General features: G+C 41.2%; 3 protein-coding genes and 1 long non-coding RNA gene across 5 annotated transcripts in view; 2 read left to right on the top strand and 2 right to left on the bottom strand.

Annotated features, from left to right (window-relative positions):
* The window catches only part of SLC26A1 (solute carrier family 26 member 1), a 38,401-nt gene extending 26,463 nt beyond the window's left edge, over positions 1-11,938 (bottom strand). Inside the window, exons 1-2 of one of the 2 annotated variants that reach the window (XM_031609369.2) lie at positions 11,801-11,938; positions 11,359-11,456 (exon numbers count right to left, since the gene is read on the bottom strand). In XM_031609369.2, coding sequence (XP_031465229.2) covers positions 11,359-11,456; positions 11,801-11,808 — 106 coding nt within the window. In that variant the 5' untranslated portion in view covers positions 11,809-11,938. Of the gene's footprint in view, positions 1-11,358; positions 11,457-11,790 lie in introns of both variants that reach the window. The other variant, XM_090131347.1, reaches the window with a different exon arrangement.
* IDUA (alpha-L-iduronidase) overlaps positions 1-14,759 on the top strand; it is a 47,510-nt gene extending 32,751 nt beyond the window's left edge. Inside the window, exons 3-14 of the mRNA XM_031609367.2 lie at positions 1,497-1,579; positions 2,220-2,327; positions 2,943-3,038; positions 3,545-3,747; positions 3,994-4,173; positions 5,709-5,925; positions 6,506-6,721; positions 7,319-7,440; positions 8,451-8,576; positions 9,193-9,269; positions 9,801-9,901; positions 11,815-14,759. Coding sequence (XP_031465227.2) covers positions 1,497-1,579; positions 2,220-2,327; positions 2,943-3,038; positions 3,545-3,747; positions 3,994-4,173; positions 5,709-5,925; positions 6,506-6,721; positions 7,319-7,440; positions 8,451-8,576; positions 9,193-9,269; positions 9,801-9,901; positions 11,815-11,915 — 1,630 coding nt within the window. The 3' untranslated portion in view covers positions 11,916-14,759. The remainder of the gene's footprint in view (positions 1-1,496; positions 1,580-2,219; positions 2,328-2,942; positions 3,039-3,544; positions 3,748-3,993; positions 4,174-5,708; positions 5,926-6,505; positions 6,722-7,318; positions 7,441-8,450; positions 8,577-9,192; positions 9,270-9,800; positions 9,902-11,814) is intronic.
* Positions 14,760-16,422: 1,663 nt separating this feature from the next.
* On the top strand, positions 16,423-18,335 carry LOC149912742 (uncharacterized). The gene is made up of 3 exons (XR_016461628.1): positions 16,423-16,510; positions 17,151-17,283; positions 18,253-18,335. It is a non-coding gene; the product is annotated as an uncharacterized LOC149912742 (long non-coding RNA).
* Positions 17,177-22,739, bottom strand: LOC116239299 (purpurin). The gene is made up of 6 exons (XM_031609384.2): positions 22,068-22,739; positions 21,301-21,418; positions 20,187-20,323; positions 18,738-18,850; positions 18,268-18,480; positions 17,177-17,252 (listed from the first exon to the last, which is right to left on the bottom strand). Exons 1-6 carry the CDS (start codon positions 22,085-22,087, stop codon positions 17,242-17,244), a joined length of 612 nt encoding a protein of 203 aa, XP_031465244.2. The 5' UTR covers positions 22,088-22,739; the 3' UTR covers positions 17,177-17,241.
* Positions 22,740-23,792: the final 1,053 nt, after the last annotated feature.

The raw sequence follows: 23,792 nt of genomic DNA, 5'->3' as shown, positions 1-23,792 counted from the left end.
GAGTCCTTCTCCTCTGTTAATGGCATGGAAAGAAATGAATTGTGAATCTCAACACAGAAACCCAACAGTGGTTTAATAGTTCTTCTGTTGATTGTCCTACTCCCACTTTTTACTGTTTGTGCCCAGCATTCCTTGCCAGGTCTAGTCAGTCACAGATCCTGCAATCGATTGTCTCTCCTGCCTCTATCTTAGGACATTGTATCTGCAGCTCCTTTGTACCACCGTAGCAGAGACAAGGTGCCTAGGACAGAGTGGATGAGACAGCAGGGGCAGAGCTCAGGCTGCACTCTATCAGTGAAATCCAGTTTCTCTGGCAAGACTGGAGAAATCATTTCTGACATGGTGCTGGCAAGACCCTGATCAGCCGTCTTACTTGACTAGAGTTGGACTAAAGGAGTGCTTACAAAATCTTTAGTCAGTGCATATTGAGGGCAGAATTTCGACACCAGTCTGTGGCTTGTGCTGAACAGCAGTAAGTTATATTACCAGAATATTTTCAACAAAAGTTAATTTTAATTCCTGGGTGACACATCATACTGGCAAGAATTCTATCCTGTCAGATTTCAGTTAAATCAGGCTACAGGTTCAGAAGTTATGTGAAACAGTACACAACCCATGTAGCACATCATATCTGCTTTCATTGGATACTGTTTAAGAAAAGCCTTTCAGGCATTTAAGATATGTCTTCAAATGTATCATAAATAAATTGCAAATAGAAATTCTCAGCCCTTGGGTGGAAGAATTTCACTGATTCCATGCAGCTCCATTCCCAAATCATGCACTCCTGAATTGCCTACTCCTGCAAGCATTGCAAAGGCAAAGGGAAGCATCATGGGGCATTTCCTAAGTGTTTGAACATATGCATTTAAATGTGGCTAACATAATTCCACTTCTAGGTACAGATGCAAGTTGGAAATCAAAATCATTGCAGATTGAAATCCTAGAAGTGCAAAAGAAATAGGAAGTAAATGCTAACAGTAAAGTAAAAATTGCAGGCATTGCACATGTAAATATGCTGTTCTTTGAAAGGCATGGAGCTATTTCTCAGATGGGCCTAAACTCATAGAAGCAATATTAGTATAGCTGTATTATATATTGTAAATTAAAGAGCCTTAGCAATATGAGACAAAGCTGGCCTTTGAATAGGAAATCAAAAGAAAACTGAAAAATCAGGGTAGCCAAAAGCAGTCTAGGTAAATTTCGCTTTAGCAAAAAGTTAGAGAAACTAACACTAAGCACTCAAAACCCAACAAGCATCTTAATTATATGGCTTTTGTTGCTGCCACTGAAGTAGGAAAAGGGCATGTGTTGGACAAGAAAAATGGCTTGCTTGTGCTGAACACCCTTCAGAGGAAGGAAATCAGTGTGCAGTTCCAAGAACCCTAGTTACATGTAAATTCTGAAAGCCAAAAGAAAGCAGGCATCTGACTCATTATCTGCAGCCAAGTACTACAGTATTTACATTTAAATATTTTATTTTATTTTATTTTTTCCAGAATGATGAATGAGAAACTTTACTACAATTTTACTGCCTTGGATAACCTTATGGATCGTCTGTGGGAAAATAAGCTTATTCCAGGTAAGAGTAGCTCCCTACCTCCAGAGCTTGGTACATCTGCTATTTTGTCCACATTGTGCAATCATCAGATAGAACTATTCTTAGGGAACTTTTTATTTTGATAAAAATTTGGTTTTTTTTTTACTACTTGCATTTACCTCATATCCACAGCAATGTAAACACTCTTAGAAAAACATGATTGGGGTAATAAAGAAAACACAAATGCTTTTCCATAGTTTTCAATGATAGTCTGAGATGTACTGATTGGGAAATTACATCTCTTGGAGAAAGTTTTTTACTAACTAACATGCACCTACTGGGGCCGGAGAAGCAGGTTCTCAAGATACAGCATCCCTTGAATCTCTGCAGATATCTACTGTTTAAAGTTCCCCCTCTGCACTGGATTTATGATGGAAGTATTTCTATTGGTTACTGTTGTCATCAGCAAGGACCAGATGCAGCAAACTCACATCTGAAATATTCCCAGAGGGGACATACAGAAACAGGAAAGAAAGCCAACTTGTTGATGTTTCTTCATTGTCTTTGCTTCTTCTCTTATAAGTTTGCTTCAGATAATACAATAACCCTTTCACTAATTAAAAGGGGATAATATTAAAAAAAAAGAGAAAGAAAAGAAACTCATATTTTGTGTCTGTTTTAGGATTTGAATTGATGGGGAATCCATCAGGGTATTTTCTAAATTTTGAAGATAAAGAGCAAGTAGTAAGATGGAGAAACTTAGTTACACTTCTGGCCAGCAGATATATAGGTAAGTTCCAAAAAATGGAAACATCCCTATTACTTATTCTTTGTAGTCCTTTTTAATTACTTCAGAATGTTCTGTGGCTTGTTGTAGTTTCTTGACACTAGATTTCATTGCAAAACAGGAAAATCTGTATACCAGAATAGCAAATGGGACCCATTTAGCTGATCCACAACCAAAAGCCGGAAACTACAGTATGTGGTTTGGGTAGCCCATTTGACCTGCCCATGAGGACTGAATTTTAACTTATATTGTTTGTGCTGGGTCATTATAGCCTGAATATATCCCACACGGTAGCTTCAAGAATTTCTGACAAGGCAGAAGCTTTAGCCGAGGACTCGTGCAGTCTACATGCCCTGACAAAAATCTATTACTCACATCACCTCACTCTGCAGTTCTGTTCTGATGGTCTTCTCACCTTTCCTCTATTGCTATACCCAAGATGAAAGATCATTTTGAAATTACCCAAATTTTTCTGACTATTTTTCTGACTATTAAACTGAGATCATTTACACCCTATTGTAGCTCTAGGTGCATACCTTCACATACAGCACATGACTAGCTCATAGGATTGTCTGTGCATGCACTGCAGCTCACTGATAAATGAGGCCTCTTGCACAGATAGATACGGATTGGAGCATGTTGCTAAATGGAATTTTGAAACTTGGAATGAACCAGATCACCATGACTTTGACAATGTGTCTATGACGGTGAAAGGTAAGCATATTTTTGAGCACTTACTAGTGTAGTAATGTCAGAAGGGTGTGTGTGTTGAGTGAAAAAGGAGAAATGTTGAATAAATAAAGTAGATTTGAGAGATGTGCATGAAAAATATATCTAATCTCTTATACTATGGCCATGTTACTGACTACAGTAGTTACTCTGTCTCCTGCTTGAACATAAGTATAAATACAGGGATAGCAGAACAGAGAAAACAGAACACAGATTACACTCTTAAGACATTGATTGGTTATAAAATAAGTTTACTAGAGGTAATGTTGCAGTAAGATGAAAATAATTCATTGTCAGATAAGTGCTTTAGGAGCCTGACTTAATAAGACCTTTGGAAGAACCTTAGAACCTTGTGAATGCAGTGGAGGCTTTCATATCTTCTTATATATATTGTCAGTCCAAATAAATGCAGTAATAGAAAGAGTTATCTTTAGTTTTAGATCAAGATTCTGAGTTATCATCATTGTTATGTGCATCTGCTTGGACTTCAGGGTTTCTCAACTATTATGATGCTTGCTCAGAAGGATTAAGAGCAGCTAGTACTGAACTAAAATTTGGAGGACCTGGGGACTCCTTCCACCCCTTTCCCAAGTCACCCATATGCTGGAGTCTTCTGTGTCATTGCTACAATGGAACCAACTTTTTCACAGGAGAGACTGGTGTAAGGTTGGACTACATCTCTCTTCATAAGAAGGTTAGTCCAAGACTTCAATTTAAAGCTATTCTTAAGCAGTTCATCCTAAGTTATGTTTTATTCTGATTTATGATGTTGATTTCCTTGTAAGTGTGCAGCCTATGGAAGGAAATACAATTACTAGTTCTAAAGAAACGTTTAAGAAGAATGTATATCTAGGAATATATTTTCAAAATATGGTGCTGCATCTTTTTGGTTACTGCTATTTCCTCACTTTTACTAAGCAGATACAACATATTGTTGCAGGGAGGTGGGCATTCTCTCTACATCTTGCAACAAGAAGTGGAAGCAGTTGAACAAATACAGAAGTTATTTCCAAATTTTGCTTCCGTTCCCATATACAACGATGAAGCAGATCCAATGGTTGGATGGTCTGTTCCACAACTGTGGCGAGCTGATGTGACATATGCAGCTATGGTTGTAAAGGTAACTCAGTTCATTGACAGGCTTGTCATAGTACAGTCTCTTGAAGCATTAATGCAATTGTAAAAGTAGTAAAAGTTTTGCAAAAGTTGTCGATTTTCAATTTTTATTATTATGATAACTTAGTAACGGAGACTAGAAAATACAGACATAGCTGGTGTTTCCCTGAATTCTTTGTCCCCAGTAGCTTTATTTAATTTATATTAAATTTCTTCATCTTCCCTTAAAAAAGATAACTGGCAGATAGCCTTCCATGTGTTGGAGAATGTGTTGGATATTGTATACAGTCTCTCAGTTAGATTCACTTGTAAGACTACCCATTCTCTCTCTGTGTAATACTGCTGTTGCCACTTCCCTTCTGTGGGACGTTATTTTCCAGACTCTTCACAAGTTCATTTTGTCAAGGGACATCAAGTACAATTAAGAAGTAAATTGATCTCTAAGCACAGGCCTGTTCTTTGGCTTTGGATAATGACTCCATACATATGGTCTTATTAATTAGTGCTAGTCATTACTACTCATGCTTGGAAAAGCAGAAGTAGAAGAGAATGCTCAGGATGCCTTTGCAGGATCTGTATTCTGTACGCGATGCAAGCTCAACTTTTGCCCCTACATAGCAACAATTCCCATTGTATGTTTGTTGTTCTGTGAGTCACTACCTCCTATAGCAACCATGGCAACATGTGTTTCACCCAGAAATGTGATACATCTTTTCACCTGCACCTCTGGGACAAGGGCTTCTACCTCGTAAGTCTTCTCCAAAGCAGCAAGTCACTGGCTGCATCACAGGGAATTCATGAGAGCAAACAGCAGTGTTTACAGTGACATAGAGTTATGAAGGAATAGAAAAGACATATTCAGCAGAAAATTAACTCTTTGGTAGATAGCTTTTAACCTGTGTGGTTAAAAGCCCTTATTTGAGGAGTACAACTATGAGACCTTCTCTGTTCTAAAGTACCATTTGATTCTGATTTCTAAGCAAAATATGTTAGGCAGAGAGGTTGGATGCTCTGACATTTTGCAGGAAAATGGCAAAGTAACCAGTGAAATACTGAAAGAGAATTTATTCCACATTAGTGCCAAATGCGTAAAACTACTCAATGAGAAACAGAATCCAGGAGCAACTTGCAGGCCCAGCTCCCTTTGTAGTCCTTTGTAATGGCTGCAAGGTATCTCCAGAATGGAATAAATGTTTTTTTCAGATGGTAAATCCAGATTACTAATCTACTGTTCAAACAGAGGAATATTATTTGTAGTTCAGACACCAAAGAAATATATTAATAATTTATGCAGACTACCAGTAGTGCTCACTTCAGTCTTTAATTAACTGAGCTGTGTGAATACTTAAATTTTCCCATGTTTAAACTTTCACTTAAAAAATACTTTTCTTCATGAGCTGTGGTGAATAGTTTAATTCTTCACACTTTTCTAAATGACAGTGACATGTCTTTCCAGTATGCTGTGAAGTTTAAAAATAAAACAAATAAAGACATCATTGTGTTTGTTGGATATTTTTCATCTTCTCTGCTGTTTTGCAGGTAATCATCCAGCATCAAAACTTACTAATTTCCAAAGCCAACAACACCATTAACTACACACTGTTGAGTAATGACAATGCCTTCATGAGCTACTACCCGCATTACTTCACACAGCGGACTCTGACAGCACGTTTTCAGATGAATAATACAAAGCCACCTCACGTCCAGATGGTGCGGAAACCAGTGCTGACTGTCATGGGCTTGCTGGCACTGCTAGGTACAGTAGTCATTGATTAGGAAGTGCAATAGTTACCTCATCTACGTAGATATTTCATACATGAGAGAGATTATTTCAGCCATCTCACCCCAGATAAAAAGCTGGATTTTTCCTACTCAACTGTGATTTTTAAATAAAACAAACTCTCATTTTCTTGGAGATCAGGAGATCTTCTTGACAGCTTATCATCTCTTTGATTTAATCTACTGTTCTGTTTATAAATTCTGCAAGCCAAACATTTCTTTTTAATGGACTTGTAACTCCCCTTGTGTGCCATCATTTCAGGCTGCAAATGACTTTAAGAAATACTCCCAGCTGTAAGACTCATACAGCCCAGTAAGGGGAAATCCTAATTCATGGTTGCATGCTTAGACATTGTTTCTTGAATTGCTAAATGTAGGACTTGCTGTAGTGCCTGCATGCTTTTCAGTAGTAAAAACCATACATAAGCTTGACTGATACTACACCTGGTAAACTAAGCTAGAACATAGCTCAACCTACAGACCCCTATGTTTTGACCCTTCTTGCATCAGAAGTTGGATTGAATAGCATGCTAACAGAGTTATCACATTTTTCAAAGGAGAAAAGCAGATTTTTGCGGAAGTAAACAGCAATGGAGGTGAAAGCACTGAAAACAGCACCTTTGGTGTCCTGGCATCTGTGCACACCCCAAGTGAGCTTCAGCCCTCAGACAGTTGGCAAGCTACTCTGCTGATGTATTCAAGTGAGGATAACAGGACTTCATCCAATGTCAGCACCATCACAGTGAACGCCACCCACTTCCCCAAGCTTAGAGGTAAACACATATCATGTAGGCAATTCTAAGAATTGATTGTGAGGACAGAACATGTTTTCAAACATCTCTGCTTAGTTGCTTTTCCTGGTAAGTTTCATTTGCTAGCTCTCTTACTTGTTTTTTGGGCACTCACAGATATTCTGAGATACAATGGTGCTCTTCTAGGAAAAGTTCTTAACATTTTGCTCCTGCTTTTTATAAAGGCAGGAAAAAAAGCTAGCTTTTCAGAAAGCTCTTCATCTGAGTTCATTAGCTGAGTGGTATCAGGCAACAAATTATCTTACTAGGATCACTCAACCACTCAGCATGACTAATGACTACGTGATTACACAAATGATGCAGTTGTCCAACAAATGCTTGCAGGACTTCTGCAAAAAAAAAAAAGTGGGTTTCAATTCTGGGTATGGAATTTGGCAAGTATAATTACAGAGCTTCATAAGAATGCTGGTCCTATTTTTACAACTTTGCAGTGGAAGCAACTCTAAAGTGCTGAAATTACTTTTGAGAAAGTAGACTTCAACATCTTCTGCTAAATTAATTCATGTTGGTATTTAAGTCCAATTGAAGTGTTTACTGTCTTTCATTTGTGTTCTGAAGAGCCAGTGTATGTGATGTATTACCTGGACAACAACCAAACCAATCCCTATCTGAAATGGAAAAATCTAGGAAGCCCTGACTTTCCTTCCCCAGAACAGTTCCAGCAAATAAGGGATGTTGAGGTATGACCATGTCTTTGCTTGAAGTGTTGTATGGGGTATGTGCTTGTAAGTTAGTTAATTACAGCTAAAGAGGCAAAACACCAGCTATGGTAGATAAAATTTCCATCTCCTATTCAAGTGACTTGCAGCCAAGCAAAGAAACGTAACTCACAGATAACTGATAGTTTTGCATCCATTTTATACAAGGGTCTAAATGTTTATCATCAGTTTCTTTGCTAGTGGCCTGGAGTAAGTTGCATGGCCATGCATGCATTACAGAAGGGCCACACCACTTCAGGAGACAGTTGAAAAGAAAAGACCTCAGTAACAAAAAACAACTTCCTGAAGTGTAAATTCAGAAGACTCTTGGAGCTCCTCCTTGCACCTCTTAGGGACTCTTGGGAAAGCCTGCAATTTCTCTTTCTCCTCACTAATTCTGATTTCACCCCATAGGGGATCGAGGAATGTCTTTAGATGTCACCTCTTCATAAGAAAAGCTATGCCCAGATTGCTTACTGTATATGCAAATATATAAGTAGATTATCATTTAGGTTCTCTCATATTGTTCAGCCCTTTGGGTTAAAGTAAGGGGACCACCTTTACCACCTCTATGCTCAGAGAAAGTAATTGCCTTCTGATGTTGGTATACAGTATTGTATCTTCCCTTCCTAGTCACTATACTGCTGAAGTCTTTGAGATCCTATAGGAGTCATACGGTCTGCCTTCAGCAAGAAAGCAGAAAGGTTTTAGGGCCTCTTGGCCATCTTGTGATACCTAATCCTCAGTGAGCAAGCTGTGTGATTGTTACAACTAGCAATCACTTTCACTGTACACTGGTGATCCATAGCAGAGAGGTAGAAAAGGTGGGGAGTGCACAGACTCAGACTGAGCACATAAAGTATTCAGACTCTACTAGAAATTTATGCCTCCAAAATAAATATGCAGTCACTTTACTTGGATGTAACAGTTAGATATTATGTTCTATAACATTAATGAAAGATTATTCACAGGGCATGTTTTTGGCTCCACAGGATCCAGTGGTAACAGGTCCCTTGCCTTTTCCTGAAAGTGGCACCTTGACACTGAAGCAGGACTTCCCTATTCCATCAGTCTTTTTGATCCACATCTGTTCAAGACCCAGTTCGGTTCCTGATCAAGTATGTGTTGTATTCTGTCATCACACACCAAATTAGGAACTGCTTCCTTCTTAAAATCTCATTAAGGAGAGCTAGACTAGCATTTGGGCCCATTATATATTAGAAGCACTGTGTAGTAAATAAACAGTTATTCTCTCCTTTGATAAACAGGCTATCCAAGGCGTAATTCAAGATAAAACATTTCCACTGAAGTGATAGGAGCCATCCCTGAGATAAATGCAAGTTTAACATATATGGTGGGAAAATATAATGTAATAATGCAGTTTCTTTTTTAAAATTATATGATGTGCTACCGGGCTTGACAACAGCTCTCCAGTTAATAATTTATGGCTAAAAATAAACTGAAATAATGATGTCTCAGATTAGATAACTGCTTCTGCTTGTTCAATCCCAAACGATTAAAATGTTCATAGTGGTGTCCAGAGCCTCTGAAAGTCTTATGCAAGGTTTAGAGGTTGGAGATCTCTACACTACAAAGCCACAGAACCAGGAATTTTGGTTTTTCCCTGTCTTAATGGAAAGAATCAAACTCGGTAAGGTAGGGTGAGCACAGAATATCCAATCTAGTTGACTGGTTTTGTACAGCTTTCTGACATGGGCATTTGTCTTTGAACAGGTTACTGGTGTTCGTTTCATCCCTCTCACAAAGGGGCAGGTTGTTGTGCTGTGGGACGATGGCTGTGTAAATTCAAAGTAAGTGACTTCTAAGATAGGTACAACCAACATGTGAATTGTTAAGTTGCCACCAGTACTACAGATTCACTAATTAATGACTGCTTGCGCTTCGAATGATACTACAGTGCATTTCCCTGACAAAATGAAGTGTTGGATTTCCATGCAGCATTTACAGAGAAAATGCTGTTTGCACAGGAAAACCTGCCTGCTGTTCACAAGCAGCCAATGACATTTTCGAGAGATATTCCTTAAGCATAGCAGGCAGGAAGATCCATGATAAAAGTTGCTATATTAGCAGTAAGCGCCGAGGAATCATCCACAATGGGTATAGGCTGGAATAGAAAACTTCATATTTCTTACTCCAGCAAGCTGTACTAGAGTAGCAACTCTATGTAGATGACCTATCAGAAGTCCAAGATAGATGCAGTTTTCCTCAGGAAGCACTGACATAACCAGTCTAGATGCATCAGCTTTGTCTCTGTGATTGAGATTTGATAATTTATTGTATTGTAAGTTATGTATACTGACTTGTCTAGTTCTCTTTTCTAGGTGTATAAAGACATTTGAAGTTGAGTTCTCACCAAATGGAAAAATCTACAAGCGGATTAATGCCAAAGACACAATATTCACTCTGTATGTCTACAGTCCAGGTAAAGTTAGACTATACATAGTGTTATCTGTCATGTTAATAGCTCCACTCATGAATGTCTGAAAGTTCAATTAATAAGTTCCAAAAATATGTAATTTGTTATTGTACACATTCCTATCACAAGAAGAATATATCTTTTTCAGTAGGACTACATACTTTTAAAAGCCTTATTGTCAACACAAGCATTTATTGGAAAAAAAAAACCCAGCAGTTATGAGGACATTACTAAGAACATTGCATTGAGTAAATTCTTTGTCACAGAAACCAAGGTCACCCAGACATAGGCCTGGTGTGCTCTCTGGAAGGAAAAGCAACTCCTTTGTCTCTATTCCTAGCTGATGTGGAGGCATAGAAAAATGAGAACAAAAAAACTTTCTCCACATGACCAGAGTTCAGCATTGTGCTGATTGTGTTGGTAGTAGGCTCAAAGCAAGAAAAGTCTGAGGTCTAGGCTCAATCCCAGTGGCCTTGAGTCAGCTTAAGTGTGTGGCAAATACAGTTTGTACAGTCCTCTTGGCACAGGGTGATAGGAGCAAACAGCTTTGGTAACACTTGTTTTGTACCACTGAGTTTTGGGGTGTTAAACTGCCCAAGTACTTCAGTTCAACACACAGATAAGTGTGAGTTCACGTCCACCTTTTGAAGAAGAGTTGATTTATGCATGCATTTATCGTGTTCTTAGCTGCAAGAGTGGAAGTTTGCACTTTGCTCTTCACCTGGTCATCAGTCCTGCGCTTACACCCCCTTATGGTTTTACAAGCTATTGAAGTTCTCACTTTTTAAGAACTAAAGATGTCCTTCTGTCAGGCAGTTTGTTCTAACATCTGAATACCTAACCAAAGTGAGATGTATCTCTTTGCTCTTTCCTAGAGCTTTCTTTTCAGATACAACTAGCTGCCTAAGTTTTAGATATTTCACATTAGAAGGGAGTTCATCTGTGTCAACAGATGTCTTGCCTGGAAGTGATACTAATAAACTGCAAGCCAGAGAAGCTTTTGCCAGAAACAAAAGCTCATTTTAGCCCGAGAATGACTTAGCATCAACAGTGGGCACACAATAAAGTTCAGAGCCATGATGTGTTATTGCAACAGGAAGGTTAGAAAAAATTGTAAACCATGGCTAAGGCAAATTTCTGAGATTAGAATCAATTATCATCTAGTGCTGTTCATCTGAGGAACGTACCATATTTACTTATTTGTTAAAAGAAAAAAACTTTTTGAAAAAATTTCCACATCTTTGCAGCTTTTTTTTGCTAGATACTTATTTATTACTCACTATTCCACCCCCTTCTTTTTCTTTAGGAAAAGAAAAAATGCTAAAGCTCAGATTTAAGTCAAGTAAATAGATTACAAAAAACATATTGCTTGTGAAATTGAAGTCTTTGCTAGTGAAGACTGTCTTCTTTGAGCTAGATAAAGGATGAAAGCTAGCAGAGCTGCAGAACAGCAACTCACATACCTTTGGAGAAAGCCGTCCCACTACTGGAGTTGAACAGAGGATTTTCAGTCAGCTTGCATAATCGTTGTTCTCCTTTGTTGATCCTGTCCGCATATAACCTGTCCCAAGCACACAACAATAGGCAGAATTCAAGTCAAAAAAAAGGGAAATTTCTAGAGATATCCTAGCCTTCTTTTGGAAAGGCTGCTGGGAAGGCAGTCCTATAACTGTAGAAACAGATCTTAATAACAAGAGAGAAGGTGCTCAATGCTCGTGAAAGTAAGAGCTAGCATTGGCCCTGAGGATTTTATATGCCTTTTTAGTTAGGCAGGTACAGCACACTTATGTAGCATTCACAGCAGAATTAACTGCTTCCCACAAACCTACATTTTATCAGAGTATTGCCTGTTCCACATCCTCCAAGCACCACAGCTATCAGCCTTTCACACTGACCATTTCTAACCTTTTCATTTGCAGGAAGCTCAGTCTCCGGCTTTTACAGGGTGCATGCCATTGACTACTGGGGAAAGGCAGGCCTGTCCTCTGTTCCTGTGGAGTATGTTGAAGCTCTCAAGTGACTCTGAAGAGTGGTGCCTGGTTTGTTGACTGAGTGATGTATTCCTCCAGCAGATAACAACTCCCCAGAAAAGTAAACTCCTCCCAAGCTAAGGGGGGAGTATAGAAAGGACCTGATAAAGCAAGTTAGGAACACAAGTTAGAAGAAACTGCCCCTATTAACTCTTCAGAGCTCAAAGACAGTGTTATCAAACAATCACTGCTGACAACAATTATAGGACTGGCATTCAGTTTGGTAACTAGAAATTTCTGTTTGCTATTTTACACCGATATAATACGCAGAACAGACAAATATTTATAAAGGTCACAAACTGCAGCAGGAGCAATGCCATCACTTTACTATATGAGTGAGGAAGGCAGTAAAAACACAAGGAGAACCTGACTGAAAGTGAGCTGCCTGCTTCAGCTGCCTGGCTATCTTGACATACAGAGTGATAGAAGAGCAGACGGCAGCCAGACTTTCACATACAGATCACAAAGTGGAAGGTCCTGTCTTTCCCACCAGTTAATCATACATGCTCCTGAGGGTTGTTTCAGAGCATTTCTGCTCTCTTTAGATGTACGACGCCTGCTGCTTTCTGCGTTTGCCTAAGTCACCTTCTTGCCTTTGTGGAAGTCTTTGTATTTGTACAGAGCCATCAGTTACTTCCTTTTTAGGGTGAAGACTCTAGCTCCAAAAGTTTCTCTTCCTCTCCATTCCACTCTTACCTAATCTCACTTTATACAGCCCTTCAGGTAACATCTCTCCCTAGCATGCTTCCCTTCTAGAGTTTCATGCTTAGATTGTAAAGGAGCTGAGGCTTGGCTTTGGATTCCCAGGAAAATTAAAATGCTGGTTAAAGCCTTTTTTGTTATAGCATAACACACAGTTACATTTAACAGAGGGCTACAGCTGAAAACCAGCTAGGAAACTAATCAAGAACAGTTGAGTTTCCATATTTCAGAAACCACATACTCAAGTGTGTTATTGCTCCAGATAATGAGCTGCGGAACACCTCTGGCTGTCCTTGCAAATGCCAAACACTTTATGCAACAACAAAGTTCCTTGAAATTGCAGGGGTGTTTTTTTACTCACCCCTCTTCACAGCCAGCACAGTTTGAGCTGTGCCTTTAAAATGCTTGTAGAGAGAAAGATATTGCCAGTGAAAACAGCTGGAATGTTTTCCATTAGAGGAGCAACTTTGTCACACAAACATCTCCCCTGCTGCTCTCTTTGCTGACGTCAGACACCTCACCAGCCTCACAACAAAGCTTGCATTTTTGATGAAACACAGACAAAAAAAAAAAGTTTGCACAGTAGGAGATAGCTGAACTATCTAAAATGGCTGCGTATTTAAAACATGGGAAAGAAACATATACAAAATGTTGGTATGCATCCAATGATACTTTCTAGTTACTTGTTCACGTGCTTATACTAAAAGGTAGCCTTAAAAGATCCATTTGATCTCAGAATTCAGGTGGAATATTTCTTAACTCACTGAAGTTTGACTGAGGAGTGATTGTTACATCCTTATCTGCCAATTCCTTACTTATAAAGACTTGTACACAGCAGGAAAAAAAACGTCAGAGCCTTCTTAGTTGGTAACTCTTCCAGTTTCAGAAAAGCATCAGTGAGAAGTTCTACCAGAATGGGGATAGTAAAAATACATTTTAATGTTACAACTACGTTCAAGTGAAGAGTCTGAAAATGAAGATAAGTAGATCCAGAGTTTGCTAGCATGAAGTGGAACCACTGAAAAAACAGCTTTTAGAAACATTTAGGTATGAATAGTGCATCTGAAATGGGAAAAATATAAAAGTGTGAGAGGACAGTTAGGATGTCATGTTTATGTAGTCTTACTTATGATGAATCTGTGTTTCATCAACTTACTTATGATTTTCCTGCATGGGCAGCTATTGCATGTAGCAATAGTTTTCAATTCAAGGACTATACAGTAATTATAAAAATAATATTTGCAAAAGCAGACCTAAGAATATTGTAGATGCAGGTAGAATCTATTCTGTCAGGACCAACTTCAGCCACTTTGAAGATCTGTCACTAGCAACCTCTTTTAGGTCTCCTACATTAAGCATCATCCAAAGTGTGGATGGTGCTTTTTCAAATATTTCACTGGCACTGGCAACTGTGCATGGAAAACAGCTGACCAAAAATGATGCACTAACTGTTCAGAAACAAGTTTTACATATTCAGCAAGATTTATTTATTTTTCTACTTCCTCTTCATTGCGCTAGTATAAACTTACTCCTTTAAGCAATGAGCAAGTCTAAAAATCTGTGATAGAGAAGAGGAAGTTTCTAGGCTAGAATTTGTTTCCAACAATGTATGAACTTGCTGCTCTGGTCTTTTCTGTGTTTCAGTGACTACAAAATCTGCTATTTAGTACTTGAAACTTGAATTTTCTATGACTGTTTGGCACTGACTGTCTAATAGGGCTTCCAACATTGCTTGCTTAATTGTTCATTTCTACCATCTCCTCCTTTACTGGGAAGTAGTTAGCTCTCTCCAATGCTTTAAGCTTTCATAAGTGCTGGATGTGCATAAGTGGTAAGTGGGGAGTAGCAGGCGCTTGGTGGTTTTTGTAGCTTCTGAGCCAAAGCAGCACTGCAGTGTTCTCAGATAAGTCTTCTGCTAACTGAGCAATAGAAATAAGAAAATCTAACTGCAACCTGAGGATGAGATGGTGTGCTTTTCAACAAGCAAAAGCTTCTGAGATTGTTTTGCAATTGTTTGTTTAGTGAAAACAAAGAAAAAAGCTTTCAAGGGGATATTTTATATTGTTTAATTGTGTATTTACTGAATTTGTTACCATCTTTTGTGCTACACAATAAAATATCTCTGGTGTGAATCCTGTTAAAACAAGATGCAATCATTGTGCTCAGTAGCTGCTCAGTACTCTTACGTCAGCAGTTAATTGTGAAGCATTGCCACTGTTCTCAAGGTATAGGAGCCTGACTGATGTGACTTCCAACCTTATATAGAACTGAAGCATGAAGGAAGTGTGACCAAAAAAAACCATATGTCACTGCTGAATAAAGCCTGAGAGACATTCCTGCATCCTGAGGATCATGTGTCTGGCCCTGGGGAAATGTATTGTTAGTGTTTTACATGCTTCTCCTGCAGATACAGTGGATCGATTCTACCATTGGACTTACAGTGTCCTTGGTGTGAGGAGGTGCACTGGCATCTGAAGGACAAGATCCTTGCAGTGTTCCTCCTGCTGTTGCACAATCTCAGCCTTTCTGCCAGCACCAAAAGACCTTCTGAGGACAAAACAACAAGTCCTTTTCATTTGTAAACAGCTTTTTCTTTGCTCTTGTTAGTGGAAAGTTTGCGCAGAACGGGAGTGACTTGGGACCTCTAGACACACTTAGAACAAGGAATAATAGTCTGGTTTCCATTAGCCTGCTGAAACAGCAGGCAGAAGTGTGTCTGCCTCTAGACATACACTGAACATCAGATGCTGAACCCAGTAGAGTGAGAGGACTTTGGCTCAGAGCAGAATACACTTGTTACTGCCTAACTGACTTTACTTCACCTGTCACAGTCTGAGAAGTCAGTGGAGAGAAATGGACATGAGCTAATTAGATCACTTCCATCTGTTTATTAACTAGTCAGATCATACAGTTAGGGCATGCATGTGATCGTGATGGGAATGTGTTCTCTCAGGACAAGGCAGGCTCCTGGGACACGTGTAACTCTGTGGTGTAATCTCCCAGAGTCACCACTGTCCTGCCTTCCTGGAGACACAATCTTTTGTGACTGAGAAGGGATTTTACTGCCTAACTCTTATGGACAGACTGTGCATAGTGCAGTAAGGATGTGCTTGGCCCTGCATCTGGATTGTGCTTGCTAGAATGCCCGCCCACCTTGGTATGTTATAGCTGCAGACAATTTAAAATCCCACCACTCTGTGACTGGTAGTCTGGTCTGAATGTCTTGGCCAAAGGTCAGGCTCCTTCATCTAGGGGCTTGTGTTGTCTAATCAGCTGTGATACAAGTCCAAAGTTCACAGAACTCCACCCCAATACTTCCTCATGGAACTGGTGGACAAGTGGTGAACATTAAATCGATTCACTAACCTTGCACTTAGTCCAGCTCAACAGACTGGAGTCTTTTAACACTCAATAGTCTCTTATCTGTGTGGTTTCCTTTTGCGTTGCATGCTGCTCTTCTGCTTCTGACCTTAACTTTAGATGGTTCACCATCTTGCTCCCCTTGAAGGTAGCTAACCTAGGCCAGAAAAGCAAGAACACCTTAATACCATAGTTTCTCTGCTGAGAGGCTTTAGAGTGCTTCCTGGGAAAAGAAAGCCTGAGAAACATCCCTGCATCCTGAGGATCATGTGTCTGGCCCTGGGGAAATGTGTTTAGTTAGTGTTTTACATGCTTCTCCTGCAGATACAGTGGATAGTGTTTATGGATACTGTAAGTAAGATATTGCATGTCGCAGAAGCTGTTCTGTGATGTGGCGTTCTGAGGCATTTCTCTATTTCATCCTGGTACCACAGAACTAATGCAGGGCTCAGGAGTGGGAACTGCCCAGCTTGGTCTTATGTGTTTCCTTGTATTGCTAACTGCAGGGTTCAGCATGGTGTGGGTGTGTTCTGTTCTGATAGTTTTATTCATAGGAACATTCTGAGTGAATTTGATTGCACTAAGGAATGTGGAAAATACTGACTCGGTTTACCCTTTTTCTACAAGGAGTTGTCTAGATATTATTATTTTTGTTCTTTTATCAATGAAAATCTTGCCCACAAAACATGCCAGTTGTGTACCTTTGAGTTCTATAGCTCTCAGGTACCAGAGACTGGATAAGAAGGCAGTGAAGAGCAAATTATTGCCTGTGTCATTAGAAACAGAAGTACCTGCTCCCTTAAAGCAATGGCCCAGTGCTACTGAAAGGAGTGCTATACTGCACTCTAGAGTTGGGGTCAACTCAGAAATATTATTTTTCTATTCAGTTGTTCCAGAAATAATTTTAAGACATTACCAGGCAGCAAGGATCAAACCCTGCTGGCCCCATGAGGGGCTGTGGCAGGCTACCCTGGTCTCATCCCTTCCCAGGGAGCTGCCCCACTTCTGCTCCCCAGTGGCATGCAACAGAAAGCAATTATAGATGGGTTTTTTAAAAACTTTTATTGACAAATGCCACATTAGGTATTACCTTGAAAATTCAGATACCACTACTGTACTGCACACAGTTTACAAAATCCCCAACATTTTCATGTGTTTTTCAGAGAAAACACACTACTATGATTTATTAGCTGAGTGGCAGCTTCAGTACCAAGAGGTCTGGCTTCTGTGCTTAGGGGGTAGAATCACGTACTCTTAGCAGGCTCCTGCAAAGAAAGAAAAGAAACCTCAGCCCAGGTAAGTAAATCTGCAAAGTGTTCTACCAGCCTTTTAGCCTTTAGTGAAACTGGAATTAACATCTTCCTAGACTACTACTGATTCACAGAACAAGACAGGCTGTGTCATTCTGTACCTGTTCTCCCAACCTTTGCTAGATCCAGACAACTGAGTTTTTAGCCCTCTGAACACCTCAGCACGATCCCGTGAATATGAAGGGGCAAGGGGCAGGGATGCCCCCCCATCCCCATAACCAGGTGTGATGCCAGTGCTTGCTCTGCCTTCTCCTGTCTGGCAGTACAGAGCACTTGAATCAGGGTGGCAGCCTTCAGCCCGTTCTGCTTAGTACAGGGCCTATCTCCAGGCAGTGTGCTATGTGTAAATGGTGGCCACCAAGAAGAGACATTTTTGCACCCAGCATAGCTGTAGAAATTAATCTGCCTACCACGGGGACAGATCAGCTTCCATGGCCTCAGAAAAAAAAAATGTCCTCAAAATGGGCCCAAGATATGCTCCATTAGCACGTATGTGAAGCAGCTGCTAACTCACTGCCATCAGACACAGCCAGAACTGCTGCTCAAAGCCCCTCATCGCTGCTGTTCAGGTAGCCTAGGACACAAAATGAGCTAAGGAGAGGAGCACATTTCTCTCTGGAGGCAGTTTTCCCTCCTTTTCCTCATAGATGATGCACAAACATGAAGTAAGATGCTGTTAGTCAGGTGGCCAAGCCAACCATTTCCAACCATCAGGTTGTTGCACTCCAACCTATCTGATACAGAGGAGCTGGTTCTCCTTTGTAGCGTGTCAGCGTTAACACACAAGGGGAAACTTAAGGCCGTGGATCAGGGTCTCTACCTGCTGTGTGTTGCAGCTGTTATGAAGTTAAAAACATCATAAACAATTACAGCTTGGCTTGCTGCGGCTCTGCCACACTGACAGCAAATGCGGTCACCTCCCCTGCAAGCTGCCCGTGCAGCCATTTCTCTGCAGGTTGGCTTGAGGTACCTGACTGCAGCACAGGCTGGAACTGGCCAGACATGCAGATCTCCTCCTGCTTCTGGCGCACGATGCGCTGGATGGCGGGGGGCAGGCCACGGGGGTTGCGAGAGAAGATCAGGGAGTAGCCGTCATCGCAGGAGCCGTCCTCCTTCAGGCTGCGGCAGGCGTAAGTAATGGCGTAGTTATCATAGTCGGTGTCAATCACCCAGTAGTTGTCCCCTGAAACACAGAGCACGTGTTTGTTACCATAGGCACAGTAGACTGATAGAGGACTGGGCTGCAAAGCAGAGAGAGGCCGCACTTCAGCAAAGGGCTGGGCAGCCTCCTGCAAGACTGAGAGTCCCCCACCCCCCTCCACCTGTGAGGTGAATAATGGAGCAGACGTGGTGCAGCCTGAGTTGTGGCTCACAAATGCACAAATCCAGGCAGTGGTATGCTCTAGGCAGCACAGTGAGGAGGCAGGAAGAGGCACTCACCACCACTGGACAGATAGCTCGCCAGGCCCTGGTACGTCATGTACATCTTTGCAGGAGTGGTCGGGTCTGGCACTGTGTACTGAGCAGCCATGTCAGCACAAATTACCCAGAACCTGCAACGAGACCCGCAGGACTGATGGTAAGACTCTGGGTGAAGCCCACTGAGGACTGGGCAAGCACAGGCCAGGTTCAGCTCAACAGCCTCAGACACAGTCATTCCTAGTGCAAAGCTAGTCTGCTATTAAACACAGTGAGTTTGTGGCTCCACTAATGCTGATGCCTGGTTGCTCTGCTCTGGCCCCACTATCTGCAGAGCTGCCATGCTGAGGCTAGGCCAGGATCTCACCCCTCTGCTGGGTTCACCTTCCTTGTCTGTGGCACAGGGATGCCTGCTATATGCGCAGAAACAAGCACAGACAGCCTCTGCTGGCCAAACCAGTCAAAGTCTTTCGCCCAGACAAAGGGAGCCTTGTAACTACCCGGACAGACAGTCTTCTTTGTCCTCTTCCACTAAGGGTCCTTATTCACACCTATTGCTTTGTGCCTCCCCACAGTATGGCAAGCATTACTGGATTTGTGAAGCAGTGGAAGGCTCTCCATTCGCATTCTAAAGGATGTATTTCCTTCTTCTGCTGCCTTTACAGAAAGAAATTCCTGGTAGCCTTTATATCCCACCTGGTCTCTGAAAAGTCCATTCAGGAATCTTCCCACCCAACTGCATGGCATGCCCGCAGAGCTTCCTTCAGACTTCAAATAGCCTAGAGTGCCATGCTGTTAGAACTAAGGTCTGCAGCCACCTACTGTGCTCTATTATTCATGCAGTTAGGCAGTATTCAGTAGTTGATGCAGAATGGAAGTAGCACTGGCCTGCTGGAAGCCTCAGACTGTCTTCTCCACATGCAGAAAGCTTTTTAATCCCTACACATACTGTGATCCCCTATAGTAACCATGACTGACAAGCAGAACTCTCAAGGTTCTTTCCATCTGTCTGTTCAGGCACCACAGTGGTATCTAAGAGCTAACTGAGCATTTTTCTCAGAAGTCTGTTTAATGCCATGTTGAATGATCAGCAAAAGCAATTCTTGCTTATGCTTATTTCCTCCCCTTGAACCTCTGTGAAATCAACACTGTTGTGTGCTCATCTGCCTGCAGGCTTGCTAGCTCTTTTCTCTTGTCTGAGATTTACCTAACTGCTCCATACTCAAGATTGGGCTTTATAATTGAACTGGAGGTTACACAGTCATTTTTTGATGCATGCAGACCAGAGCCAGGGTGAGAACTAACCCAGATTTAGAAGTCTAACCACTAAAGTACCGGCTTGATCGATCTTTCTTTTTGGACAAAGACAACCTGGTTGCATTGTCCTGGTGCCTAGGACAGATCACCATCTGTGTCCCCACCTTGAGTACCTCATGGCAGCTGCTGGAGCTAGAAGTTAAGAAAGCTTACCCAAAAAGCTTCACCCGGCCTTTGGAAGAAGCTGTCATTGTGCCATCTTCCTCAACAGTGTATTCAGCAGAGATGTTATCCTGAAGGAAAAGGCCTTCTGGATCCTTCTTGGCCAAGGCATACCATTTCCCTGCATACTGAAGTGAAAGATTATTACTATATAGATTAACCACCACTGCAAGATTAGCACAAAAGCATTTCTATAAACATAGTGCACTTCTAACTACTGATTGCCTTGCCCATAGGGAATGTGAGTCATGTGAATACATCCCATGCAGGTCCTGCTCTACTGTGTGGTAAACACTTGTCTCATGCCTTGAGAAATGGGTCTCACAACTCTGCATTTCTGTATGCATTTCCTCTATCACTTGAGACATGCTTGACACGGCGACCCAACTCTGAAAGCTTCTCCTGCCCTGGAATGCCTGATCAGGACAGTTCTAGTTACTATTTAGCACTCTGCTTTTCCATGGAAGATGAGAATGACAATAACAAAATGCATCCACAAAGACACCAGCAATCTGTCTGGAGTCACCATGGCAGCTGTCAGGGGCCAAAGCTGGTCTCTAACAGTGCCAAGGGTCTACCCTGCACAGCAGGAGATGATACAGAGAGGAAATGATGTGCGAGGGCAGCAGGGTGGGATGTGGGACAAGTGAGATTAAGAGGAAAATTCTTAGAAAAAAACATGGAGTTCCTGGAAATGCAAAAGCAATATCTAGCAAAATAATAATAATAAAAAAAAGATGTAAGCAAGACAGTGAAAGGCAGAAAGGCCCTCAGAAATTAACACTATCCATGGAAACACTGAGGAAAGCTGAATTTAGCTGTGATAAATTTGATTGAGGTCTGAGCTGAATTTCAGCTAACAGAAGGCTGGGTGTAACAGTGTGACAGCCCTGAATTGGGCCAGCTTTTCCACAACACTCAGAAGGTGTTAAGCAGTAACAAGGCAAGCAAACTGTAGAAGCAACATTTGAGAGACAGTGTGGGAAAGAAGTTAACTTCTTGGTGAGGAGCCCTTTTAGCAACATCTAGGTTGGAAAATGAGTTCATATAGCGAAGCTTCTTCACACATACTCTATTTACCAAGATGAAGTAAAACCGTAATTACCCTTTTTGGATCAAAATTGTCTTTCACAGAGAAAGAGTCCACTGCACAGGTCTGAGCTAGGCTATATTCAACCGTGGAGAGGATTGATGCCAGGAAAACATATTGTGCGTATTTCATTCTGCAAGACAAAAGCAAATGGGCAGAGTTTTATTTCATGCAATAAATGTGGATAGCTAATGCTATGCCTACAGATGCTATATATATAGCTCCTGATTTTAAAGCTAGTTTTCTTCAACACTCAGTACTGTACTGTTTTTTGCACTGAGAAACTTGGGTCATCGTGGTGCCTGATTCCAGTCAAATCTGAGCTCTATTGGCAATTGTTTTGTAAGATAATTTTGCTTGACAGTAGTGGCACTGCAGAGAATAATGTTCTGATGAATTCTGATATAGCATTGTAGGATGGAAGGATGTTATTTCTGAGTGAGTATCCCCCAAAACACAGCAAAGCTGTGTTCACTATGGCCAGTTCTTGTCAGTGAATCAGGTTCCTCCTAGAAAAATACATCTTAGGATTGTTTAACCTTACATCATTCCCCTTACAAACATAACAAATAATACTTCATTTCTGGAGCTTGATCTGCCATTGAAGCACAGCTACCAGATGGCTATGGCTATTTTACTTTCCCAGGGTATTCCATTCTCATCCATACCTCTGTATATTTGTTCTTCACACTTTAGGAAGAGAGAGCAACTGCATATATATTCTTACATAGTACTCGACCCTGAATACCTGCTCTGATGCCCCCCCAAAAAACCACAGCTACCTGTATCTTGCCTTCAACATCCAAACAGCTATCCACCCAGGTCTTCCAGACACGCAAGCAGCCACTCTGTTCCCAGCTGCTGCTGTACAAGCTGCTCTTTCCTACTGGAAGATCTGCTGATCTGTCTCACCTCTGCTGAAGAGACACCTACCTGTTGGGTAGAGGCGCTGGAGATCCCTGAGACTACTCTGCTTCAATCTTCAGGCTGCAGTCAGCAGGAGAGTTTTGTGTCAATCGCCCTCCAGCTGCCTTTAAATAATGAGTCTGCAAAGTCACTAATTGGTTATTTTTGCTCATGTGCCTGAATAAAACGCTTAATCTGGATAATCCATTATGTAAAAACCAACTGTAATCCTCACACTGGTGTGTCTGACTGCTATTCTAATACAAACACAGCTTTTACATAATGGAAAAAGCTGTCCAGAAAGCTAATAACTTTGCTGATGTGATTGTACCACACCTTTGTCTCATTGAGGTCTTCCTGCTTCTTACACGTGTTAGGAGAATAAGCATCGAGCATTAATCAGAAACTCATGGACCATACATATTCATCTGCACAGGCACGTGTTCATATTTGATTACTCATTTGGAACAGTTATATTATTAGCACTTCCAGTATCTGCATTATCAAATGAGGATAATCCATCCAGGAGTAGACAGATACTATGCATTGTCTGCTAAAATGAAACCCACTACTAAAAAAACATATGCAAAAAATAAAAGATTTTGCCTCCCTATAAAAAATGTTGATTGTGAAAAGTGCCTGCCATTCTTTCAATTTCCTAAAGTGATCACAGAATTTCCCCAACTGTACAGGCTGACTGTGTATTTTTTCCAACTAGGATCACCTGGATAGTGTTAGAAGATTTCAGCCACTCCTTTAGGAGCTGGCACACTGTTGATTACTTCTTCCACTGGGCTGATGGGTGCTGGAAAGACTCAGACACCCTCACTAGGGTTTCTGTCAAGTAAGGCCAGGGAGTCTTGAATTTCCAGGGCTGCTCAACAGTTTGAACACTGGCAGAAAGGGTAAAGCCTTTTGGATGTGTAGCCTTGTTGCAGTGATCACTTGCTTGCCCAGGAATTTCTCAACAGAAGCATACAACCCAGCTGTCTGGCTATCTTGTTTGGTGTGTGCTATCTTGCTTTCCAAGCAGCTTCTTCAGGGGTGTCCATTACGCAGGAAAGACAATGCTAGCTTTCTGCTAGGAGAAACTTTTTTTGATCTTTGTGCAACTTCCGTTTATATTTTAGGAGACAAGGATACTTGGCATCTGCAAGTCTTGTGGAATGACTGAGTGTACCTTGCTCTTCCAAGTGAGCAGTGTGAAATTGGCTTTCAGTGTTTGCTTTGCGTATAGAACCTTCACAGGCACAGCCTTCCTTATAATAGCAGAGGCTTGCTGAGCACAGGCATTAAAACAAAAGACTTTGGATTAAACAAAAATTGGCTTTCAAGCCAGTTTTCATAACCAGTGCTGTGGTCAGGGTGAGAGTGTGGGAGGACATGGCTAAAAAGACAGTCTGGCTCTTGGGTGGGTAGGAACTCATTCAAAAACATTCTCTGTGGAACATTCCTTTCATGATTCTAAATGTCACTACCAAGTCTCTACTAGATCCCTGCACCAGACAGGCACACACAGGTCATGTTGACAACTGCCAATAAAATATCTGTAGGCACTACTGAAATGTCTGCTGGAGACTGCCCTGCAACACTTACAGGCA

This window comes from Phasianus colchicus, chromosome Z, assembly GCF_987193195.1.
Source record: "Phasianus colchicus chromosome Z, bPhaCol1.hap1.1, whole genome shotgun sequence".
NCBI lineage: Eukaryota > Metazoa > Chordata > Aves > Galliformes > Phasianidae > Phasianus > Phasianus colchicus.
Note: the sequence above shows the minus strand (reverse complement) of the source record. Positions and strands in the feature narration are given on the sequence as shown.